Consider the following 10385-nt stretch of genomic DNA (forward strand, 5'->3'; position numbering starts at 1 on the left):
GAGGGGGGGGACAATGTTAGACAAGTAGAGAAGGGTGACCACATTACTTGAGAAGCAGGTTATACTCAGAAAAAGTGTTTGAGCCATCTTCAGTTGTCGCATCTGACGGCACTTCCTACTTAATGCTTTCATCACTGTAAAGGCTCAAATGACACCACAGTGAAGAATCAACTTACCCATCATCCAAACTCCATCAGCAGCTGGTGTATTTTCCTGGCTTCACCATCTCTTATGGCGACTCAAAAGTTTTGTATTCTCTGAGCTACAGAAGGAAACAAGAAGTTTATGATTAGTTAAAAGTGACAGTGTATTTTTGCCAGGTAACAGAACTGTATCATCAAATGTTCAGAACACCAAGACTCACCACTGAAGAATCTGCCGGTAATTCCAGCTAATTCAGTTTTGATTTCATCATTACGTTCAATAGCTATTATACATTTACTGTATTGAATGTGCATTTTCAACAAACCTGAGTCTGGATCATCTTGGATGGGCACATTTCATCTGTGAAGAAGAATAAAAAAATGAGTTCCACTGACTGTAGGATAATGTCAAGACTGATGATCAAGCGCAGTTTCTGGGGGCTCAGAACAGTGAGCAAGAAACGTCGTCAGTTTTCGCATCAGACGGCACTTCCTATTCAGTTTTCATCACTGACACAATACACAAACATCAGATAGTTGGGTTTACTTCAGGATCACTCACCTCTCAGGGACAAAAGTATACCCTATGATGATTCCTATTACAACACGTGTTAAACTTGTGAAATGAGATGCCAAATTGAATTCCACCTGGAGAAAAATAAGACATTTGCACTTAAAAACAAACATTTCAAAATCATTACTGCCTGGGACTACAACCAGGCAGCACTGCTTATATCCATTTTATGGAGCTAAACAGCATTTGGCATCTTTGTTGCTTAAATTCCATATTTCTAAGCTCAAAAAACGAGGCTATGCAGAACGCAACACCTTGTACTGTAAGCGAGAGTGAAAGAAAAGCACAAAATCTCACCGTTGTCTTCTATCGCGTCCATCTTTCCGTCCTCTCCACGTGGCTGCTTTCTCAAATCTAACGCTACACTTTGGGTAGCAGATATCACGGACGTGTTAACTAAAAACTAAAACTAGAGTTCAGCTAACGTATTATCTGAATACTCAGTACTATGGACTTGTATCCACTAAACTCTAATTACAAGTTCAATAAAAACTGCCACAATACCTTACAGTTACGGACATTAAGTCAAATGGAGGAGTAGCGTGGCTGGCAAACGTTTTAAAGCACGACCGTCGCAGGAATAAAACGTCACTCGTTCGTTAGTTTTTGCGGCGCACTACAACTCACGTGAAGGACGCGCTGTCGCCGCCTGCTGCACCGGAGCATCATTACTTTATATTGCGTATTTAGGCCACAGTAATTCAAAACAATTGCTATTCTTATTTTAAGATCAGTCTAATTTAAAACAACAATTCTCCCATCAATTTCTACTTTATGAAGGCGATAATAGCCTACTGTTCACCGTGAAAGATGTAGTTTGTGCTGCTGCTGAAATGCGCTGCATTATTTAGCCCAACCTCATTGATATAAATGGGGTGGACAAAATAATAAAAACGTATGACATGTTAGTATTACGCAACGTAGTTCATCAGCACGGTAACCTACTTCTTTTTTCCCCAAACTCTGCCATACATTTAGGCTACATGAACTTGTATTACAACTTACTGCATTTATCAAAATAGTTATTACTAAGTAGCAGGCTAGAAATACACTGTCCCATTGTCACCTGGGCTTTGTTTTCTTGTAGCCTATTTTTCTTTTCACTGTTTTATTATTTTTCTTCCTTTCTTTGGTTGGCTAATAGCTGTTCATGTTGCTTGATTTATCTGGAAGTGAACCTGACTTCTGGACAGTTCAATACATTTATAAAGAGACAAAAATAATTTATGTTAAATTCAGATGTCATGAACATACATAAATAAATCCCTTCATACCTCCCTTTATTTGTTACACTCGCACTGTCCATTAAATCAAGTTTTAAAAAAAATCAAAAAGAAAAAAGTAGCTAGATCTTATTTGAGATTACAATAGGAAGCTTTAATCAACAGTAAGCTGAGTGAGGAACAACCTGCAGCCGCTAGGTGGCGCATTTGAGAGGTTACTCGCTGATATTCTTCACTAAATCCCCGGACTCTCTCTAATCGCTTGTGTTTTACTGTATGACTGTGTCTGTCTGTCTGGAGATAAACTGCCAGCAAACTTAGGATATCACATCACATCTCAGAAGACATTTCCCATTCAGCAGCATCAGGTAAAGCATAAACCCTGGTGAAATTATACAGGTCGTGTTGTACACATCTTTTTCTGTACTACTGAAGCTTGAGATTCTTGATGGGGAAATTGTTTTCTCTAAACGCTACTTTCATTTGTTGCTGAAGATGGTTCTTCTTGGCTCTGGCTGTATGTTTGTTGTCATGCTGCGGAATGAACTGATCAGATGATTGCGTGAATCAAAAGCGCCTAAACCTTTGCACAGTGTTGGCATTTTATTTGATGAAGCCTGTTAGAATCCACTGATGACTAAAGATATAGATATAGAATCTGGTTTACTGTGCATCCTGTTTATATTGACGCCAACATTTTAACTTTTTGATATTTGCTCTGTCAGGAAAATGGGGGAGACAATTGTGCCCTTCCCTGGTTTGTGGAAATAGTGAGAAAAAAGGACATGCATGTGTCTTCTAGAAGTGAATGAAAAGCGAGCTTACTGTCCATGAAACAAGCAGTTTGAAGGTGTGTGTGTGTGTGTGTGTTGATCCACTGCAGCAGCATGTTGCCACCTGTGAAGAAGGACAGGATCATCACTCAGCTTCCAAAAGTTAGTATCATTGAAACACACACACACACACACAGTTTATGTTTCGTAGTCCATGGGGACTTTACATTGACTTACATGCATTTCTTGTAGACTAGCCCTAACCTTAACCAGAACCACTACTTGCGTAACCCTAACCCTAACCCTAACCTCATCCTAACCCTAAACCATGTTGCCACCCTAAAATTCAATTTCTTGCCCATGGGGACCTCAATTTAGGTCCCCACCGTGAAATGGGTCCTCATGAGTTGGTATGGAGTCAGGAAGAAGTCCCCACGTAGCAAGAAAAACACGTTCACACACACACACACACACACAAAGGCTATTATGTGAGCTGAGTTTTGCTGCTACTCCTTAAATGTCCAGTGGTTTTTATCCATCAGTTCCATTCTGTGTCTTACGCTGCTTTGCAGTGTTTCAGTCCAAATGCAGCCCTGCATACCGAAGATGACTTCCACCAACAGGTGAAGGCTGTCTGTCAGGTACAGAAGACAGACATAGAGAGGTAAGATCACAGAAAAGTTTACCAATACAGCACACTTACTGCTACTAAACACCCCTCACATCTGACTGTGTGGGCTGGTGTTCTTCTTAGTGGATAAGGCTGGTGGTGCTCTATAACACTGACAAGTTAGTCCCTCAAAACTTCACAGCTTCCCTACTCCGTGGTACCTAAGCCCATTCATTCATGCTCAAAACTGAAATTGTGAAAAACTCATCACAAATGTATAGCTTTTATTTTTTAAAAAGGGTCAGTAAATTTCTCTCGGATCTTTTGATTTGCAGATTGCAAAGAAAGGAGAGAATACTATATCATCAACCTTAACTTTAAATCATCTCCCATTTACTCTTTATGTTGTTTGGTTTGTTACCTCACCTCCACCTGCTTACTCATCAGTCATGTAGTTTGATATATTTTAATTACTGTTGACAAAAAAAACATTACAGTGAATGGCTGGAAGTCCTAATAAGTAATAAAGCATTAGCACTAAAACTGTGTTGTACTTTTCTAGGTTATAAATGTGGTATTTCACCACTAGTGATTACACAACCCTCAACAAACCTTAAAATTCCTTAGTCATTTCAAATTTTCTTTATTTTGTGAGATCATGGGAGAGGTTACTTTATTCATTATTCACTCTTATATGAAGATTACTGTTAAATAATGTCAACTGTTAAGTTGTTGTATGGTGCCATGAATGAGAGTTGACTGTTGCTTTCTGTTGCCAGCCTTAATGTCGCCAAGGTCATTGTAGTTGGAGATGTTGCAGTTGGGAAAACATGTTTGATCAGCAGGTAAGAAGAAGTCTTGTATAATTAATTAGAGGCGTATGAGGCTGATAAAAGCAACATATAGTGACTCAGTAAAGTGTTGGGCCACCATGTGTCACCAGAACAGCTTCAGTGCACCTTGGTATTTATTCCACAAGTCTTCGTATGCTACCGGAGGGATGAAAACACTTCTTCCAAAAGATATTCCCTTGTGGTGTTTTGATGATGGTTGTGGGGATGCTGTCCTACACATCGTCCCCCCCAAAATAAGTTATTCAATTATGTGACAATAAAAACATAGTTAGTTGAAGCTCTTAAAGATTTCTCTCTCTCTCCTGTCAGGTTCAGTAAGGGTGAGTTTGAAAGGAGCTACAAGGCGACTATAGGGGTGGATTTTGAGATGGAGCGTTTCGAGGTGCTCGGTGCTCCCTTCAGTTTACAGCTGTAAGTATGTCTGCACCACAGAGAAATATCCAAGTCGTAGACTGAGCCCTAAACAAATTCACTTGCTATTCCACCAAGTATCTCAAGGAGAACAATTACAACCACTTCTGATGTAGGTGGGACACTGCAGGTCAGGAACGGTTCAAGTGCATCGCTTCCACCTTCTATAGAGGAGCACAAGGTGACTTTAGCTCATCCCACAGTGTGCCGAGGCAGATTATTCAGTCAGTCTCCACATTCTCATGCCCTCTCTTGCTCTTTGTCTTACTTCTGCTCGTACTGTTTGTGTCTTTACATTTCTCTAGCCATCATAGTGGTGTTTGACTTGAGCAGCATGAGCTCGTTAGCACATGCCAGGTAGGGAGCATCCCATTGTTCAGGGGTTATGCCATGAAAAATGCCAATAGATGTCTTATAACTGTGTGTGTGTCTGTAGGCAGTGGCTGGAGGATGCCATGAAGGAAAATGACCCATCCAGTGTTTTACTGTTCCTTGTCGGTACCAAGAAGGACCTCAGTGTGGGTGACTTTTTGACTTGTCATAGTGAAAAGCAGGTGTTACTGATAGATAGATAGCATTTTTGACTCTGGATAACTGTAATATGCATTTTCCACTATTTTAAAGCCTCAGTGAATAATTGATAGTTTAATAAATATTGAAAATAAGCATTAGTTGCAGACCAGAGAATAATAATGAAGTTTTTCACTCCTCAGTCTCCTGATCATTTGGCTCAGGTTGAGCAGGAAGCCATCAGACTCTCAGAAGAAATCAAAGCCGAGTACTGGGCTGTGTCTGCAAAGTCAGGTGGGAGTCAAACCCGACACCCACATCCATATTCCCTCCTTGCTTCTCATTTTCAGTTTTATCCTTTTTCTTCTCATTAATCTTGTCTCTCGGTCTCTTCATTGCTCCAGGAGATGGAGTCAGGGATTTCTTCTTCCGTGTGGCCTCTCTGACTTTTGAGACCAATGTTTTGTCTGAACTTGAGAAAAGTGGGTCAAGACACGTCACTGACATCATCAGTGAGTGCCTTTGCTCCATAAAGTGCCATAATTCAGATGGAAGCGTTGTTTTTTTTCCAGCTATTTCCTATATTTGTTTTTGCCAATAAATAAGTTTCTCACTTCCAGGAACATGTTTTTGGATTATTGTTTGACTTTTGATGGGATTTATTGACAGTATTTGGCTGATTGAAGAAGACCCAGCTTTATCATTTAAACCCTTCTTACTGTAGCTCGCTTTGCTCATCTGAATGCCAAAAAATATAAAATCTCATTTATATTTATTTGTGCTGCAGGGATCACAGACAGCACAGAAGCTGGTCACAAACCGACCCAGGGGAAAACCAAGTGCTGCTGATGAAAGATGAAGGGACAACAGACAGCCTGGTTACACTGCAAAGACAACAAAGCAACATGAAATGGCACAATGAACAGGAAGACAGAACTGAAACATGGACGCAGTGTGGACATTATGAATAGACCCCATAAAAAGCAATGTTATACATATTGTACTCTAAAGATGACCTGAGAGGGAATTAGTAATAATGCAAATTGAGGCTGTAAACAACAAGACCTCAGCAAGAATGTTTGTCCTGCTGGCCAGAGAAACAAATAAAGCTTTGAGATACTTGGTTATGTAAAGATCAAAAGCAGAAGATTATTCTCTTCTAGATCATTTATAAACTTCATTGGTAGATGCCCTCATAAATATGTGTCTGAAGCAACAGTTTTCTCCTGTTACAGATGAAAAGTCAGCAGCAGACATACTGCATTTCTTGGTCTCCTGTCATGCGTCATTGCTGCTAATGTGATGTGTACACCAGCTCCCATGACTGCGGTCATACCCACATCTCTCTTCTCTGACATAAGGCCCCTCATGATCACAAAAATGAAGGGATTGTTTGCAAGCACAGAAACAAGGAGCGAGTTTCATCTGAGACCAACTGATTTGCTCGCTCAGTAAAAGCAGATAGGAGGAAGAAGTGCATCTTCTTAAGCTTGCAAGTGTTCCTTCTTGTCCCCTAGTAAACACTGATATGGAGTCTTTTTGATCACTGTGTTGCCCTTTTCCTTTTGTTAAAATAAAAAAGCTAGATAGCATAAACAAAGCACGAGGTTGGGAAAATTCTTCATATTCTGTTCCTAGATAATCAAATTTCAACCAGGAAGAAAAACAAGGATGCAAAGCACACATGGACGTCCCAAATGGCAGTTTCTTTCCCAAATGAACTTAAACCAGAGGGAGGGATTAATATGAACACTTTTATTAAAGGGATCATGGGTAGAAAAGGTCATCAACAGCACCAGAGACACCATTTCTCCTCCATCACCAACTGCTGCCGACAACCGATCACAGCCTCTCTGAGAAAGATGCAATATCTTAAGAGACGCAAAGTCAAGCAAGTTTACTCAAAAAAAAAACAGTTATTTAAAACAATATGCATGTTATGGGACTGTGATACTTTGCACGCTGCAAGATGAAGCACATCACTGGATACCAGCGCTGCTTGTTTGTACTGTGGCACAGAGGCACAGCCTCAATACAAACAAACACTGAATGCACAAGTCAAGAGTCAGAGCATCCTAAAACGCAGCTACAAGATTCATGATTTTTACAACAATATATTCATTTTACGGAAGAAGCTGCGTGCAGTTCAGATTATTATACAGAATCAGGATTACAAACACTGTGGGTCAGCTCGGTACTATATTGTGCTGATAGTGTTACAGTTAAAGAAATTTGAACTCAGCCACTCTAACATCCTAATTTTTTTGTTGCAGATAAAAAAAACAAACAAACTGACATTTTGTGGCAAAAGCGATACTGTCAGGGATGGATTGCAGCAGTGGTGTGAGATCACATCCTACAAGGTGGCAAACATCAAACAAAAGTTAAAAGTAAAACACTCAACTGCAAAGACTAAAGATACAAGACACTGAAATTAGAGCAAACTTCCAAATCACCCTCTGACAAACTGCCATGGATGCTCTGTGCGACATGCTGAGCTTCTTCAACATGGATCATCTGTCAATTAGATTTTGTTACTAAAATCAGCCAACTTAAAATGTGAGCTAGCGTCTTATCTGCCTCATCTAAATGTACATGAAGTGGTCAGATTCAACTAGCATTAGCTCTGGTGTGGTACATGAGATGTGTCCACACAGTACATTAGAGGTTATCTACAGGAGCCAAAATACAGTCAGCTGATCACAGCACAGCATGTGGTGGAAACAAGTAGCGACAACTCACATATGACAGAAACTCAAGCTCTTCTTGAATGAATTGTCTAAAGTAGCTTTGCCCCTCACACCTGCATGTGTCTGTAAGTCACAGATGTATTTGCTTTGACAGATGTGAAATGCAGAGGCTTTAAGTTTCAAACAAAAAAAGTGTCTTTATTCTTTCTGATGCATCTCATACACAAATTAAATTTCCTGATTGGCTTGGCAAAGCACTATTTTGGGAGCTGCTTGCAAAAATCCACCAACCATAAGGGAGGAAAGGTGGGTTCTGGAAACTGTAACCGTGCCCCTCTGTCAAAATCACTTAGTTCAAACTAAAACCCTTCACAAAATTAAAGAAAGTAGCTTATCTGACGAAGTCTGTGTAGGTCCATATCCTATATGTAACTGTTGTCAGATAATTCAAGTTTTTTGTCATTTTACTGATGTTCTGCAAGACATATACAGTATTATTCTTACTGTACAAAATACTATGCTGCCAGAGCCGAGGACTGGTGGCGTGGAAGTGAAACACGAGATGGATAGACAGGAGAAAAGAGGAAGGAAGGAATTGAGCCATAATACCACACGGACAAACTGCAGCCACAATATCAGGAGGTGACGAGAACATGAATGGATACAGCAGGTTGGAGAGAGCTCCAACTAGTGGCCAGCTGGGTGAAGGGGCTGATGGGTTGTGGGAGAGACAAATGTGAAGGGTTATCCAGATGAAGCAGCAGTACAAAGGATGGCACTGGGTAAGGGGGGTGTAGCGACGCCCCCCTATGTGTCCTATCGGTCCATTTCGTCTAGCAGGGGTGTTGCATCTCCAGCAATAGACATGGGTGTGCTTTCGATCATGGGGCTGGGCGATGGTCGTGGAGTCATCCTCTGGGCTTTCTTCCGCCCCTCTGCCTCTTTCTCCTTCAGCCACTGCTCCGCCATCTTGCCCCAGTCCACTGCAGAGGAGCTGCTGCCGCTCGCCCTGCGGGTAGGGAGGACAAAGAGGGAGGTGCTTCAGTTGAAAAATGGTATGAATGAAAAACTGATGGAATGGCAGCACCATCTAAAGGCAGAAAAAGTTAGTTAACAGAAGTGCTGGATGCATGGAGTCCAACTTGGGGGTGAAAAGAAATTTGTCTTTAAAACAAGCTGGGGTTACAAGTCAATTCAATTTTATTTATATGGTACCAAGTCACAACAAAAGTAATCTCAGGACATTTTACAAAGTAAAGTTTAGACCTTACAATAATAACTATCCTTCTTCTTATTACTATTATGAAAAACCCTACAAATCCCCCTTGAGCAAGAACTTGGCAACAGTGGAGAGGAAAAACCTACTTTAATGGAAGAAACCTCCGACATAGGAAAAGAAAAGACAGAAACACACAAGTATTCAGACCATTCACTTCATACTTGGTCAAAGCACCTTTACCAGCAATGACAGCCTCAAGTCTTCTTGAGAATGAATCTGTAAGATTGGCACATTTTTTGGGAATTTTCTTCCATACTTCTAGCAGAATTGTTCAATGTCAGCCAGGTTGGATGAGGAGTGCTGGTGCACAGCCATTTTTAGGTCTCTCCAAAGATGCTCTGTTGGGTTCCATCTTCAATCTCCCCCTCTGCTTTAAGACCACAACCATCGTCCCCCTTCCCAAGAAGAGCCTGGTCACCTGCCTGAATGACTTCAGACCAGTGACACTCACCCCAATCATTATGAAGTGTTTTGAGAGAGTGGTGCTGGCCTGCATTCAGAGCAGTATACTGGACCCCCTGCAGTATGCCTACCGGCCCAACAGGGCCACCTCAGACGCCATTGTGGCTGCCCTCCACTATTCCCTTTCTCACCTGGAAAATGGAAACTCCTACATCAGGATACTCTTCATTGACTACAGCTCAGCCTTCAACACAGTTGTCCCCCACAAACTGTCTACACTAGGTCTGCACCCCACCCTCTGTGACTGGCTCCTGGACTTTCTGACTGGCAGGCTCCAGACTGTCAGGATTGGCAATAGGACTTCAGCCAGCATTGTTACAAACACTGGCACCCCACAGGGATGTGTCCTCAGTCCCATCCTCTACACCCTATTCACCCATGACTGTGTCACCTCCCACAAAGACAACATCATCCTAAAGTTCACGGACGACACCGCAGTGATAGGTCGCATCACTGGCGGGGACGAAGCAGCCTACAGGAGGGAGGTGGCCGGTCTGGTGTCATGGTGCAAGGACAATAACCTCAGCCTTAACAAGGACAAGACAAAGGAGATGATGGTGGACATGAGGAAGGAGAGGAGACCTCATCAGCCACTGTTCATCCAGGGGCTCGAAGTGGAGAGGGTGAGCAGATTCAAACACCTGGGTGTCCACATCAGTGAGGACTTCACTTGGACACTTAACACCACACAGCTGGTCAAGAAGGCCCAACGGCAGCTGTACTTCCTGAGGAGGCTGAGGAGGTTTGGCATGTCGCCTAGGATCCTTACTAGGATCCTACAGCTGCATCATTGAGAGCATCTTGACCAGCTGCATCACTGTCTGGTACGGCAGCACTACTGCTATGGACCGCAAGC

General features: G+C 41.9%; 2 protein-coding genes across 2 annotated transcripts in view; one reads left to right on the top strand and one right to left on the bottom strand.

Moving 5' to 3' along the window:
• The first annotated feature begins 271 nt into the window (after nucleotides 1–271).
• Nucleotides 272–7769, top strand: LOC109970468 (ras-related protein Rab-34-like). Its single transcript, XM_020618034.1, has 11 exons — nucleotides 272–381; nucleotides 2824–2875; nucleotides 3286–3377; nucleotides 4103–4168; nucleotides 4487–4588; nucleotides 4705–4769; nucleotides 4894–4945; nucleotides 5025–5106; nucleotides 5302–5392; nucleotides 5503–5610; nucleotides 5886–7769. The coding sequence occupies exons 2-11, from the start codon at nucleotides 2828–2830 to the stop codon at nucleotides 5945–5947; spliced, it is 768 nt and encodes a 255-aa protein (XP_020473690.1). The 5' UTR covers nucleotides 272–381; nucleotides 2824–2827; the 3' UTR covers nucleotides 5948–7769.
• Nucleotides 6884–10385, bottom strand: part of supt6h (SPT6 homolog, histone chaperone and transcription elongation factor) — an 18682-nt gene continuing 15180 nt past the window's right edge. Inside the window, exon 38 of the mRNA XM_020618036.1 lies at nucleotides 6884–8827. Within this exon, the coding sequence (XP_020473692.1) occupies nucleotides 8605–8827 (223 nt within the window). The 3' untranslated portion in view covers nucleotides 6884–8604. The remainder of the gene's footprint in view (nucleotides 8828–10385) is intronic.

This window comes from Monopterus albus, unplaced genomic scaffold (genome assembly GCF_001952655.1).
Source record: "Monopterus albus unplaced genomic scaffold, M_albus_1.0 scaffold199.1, whole genome shotgun sequence".
Taxonomy (NCBI): Eukaryota; Metazoa; Chordata; class Actinopteri; order Synbranchiformes; family Synbranchidae; genus Monopterus; species Monopterus albus.

Bases quoted from the DNA above. Each gene is read 5' to 3' on its own strand.
- LOC109970468 (XM_020618034.1), top strand. From the start codon at position 2,828: ATGTTGCCACCTGTGAAGAAGGACAGGATCATCACTCAGCTTCCAAAA. The intron at 4,169-4,486 runs GTAAGAAGAAGT...CTCTCCTGTCAG, and splicing joins AAAACATGTTTGATCAGCAG to GTTCAGTAAGGGTGAGTTTG. The intron at 5,611-5,885 runs GTGAGTGCCTTT...TTTGTGCTGCAG, and splicing joins ACACGTCACTGACATCATCA to GGATCACAGACAGCACAGAA.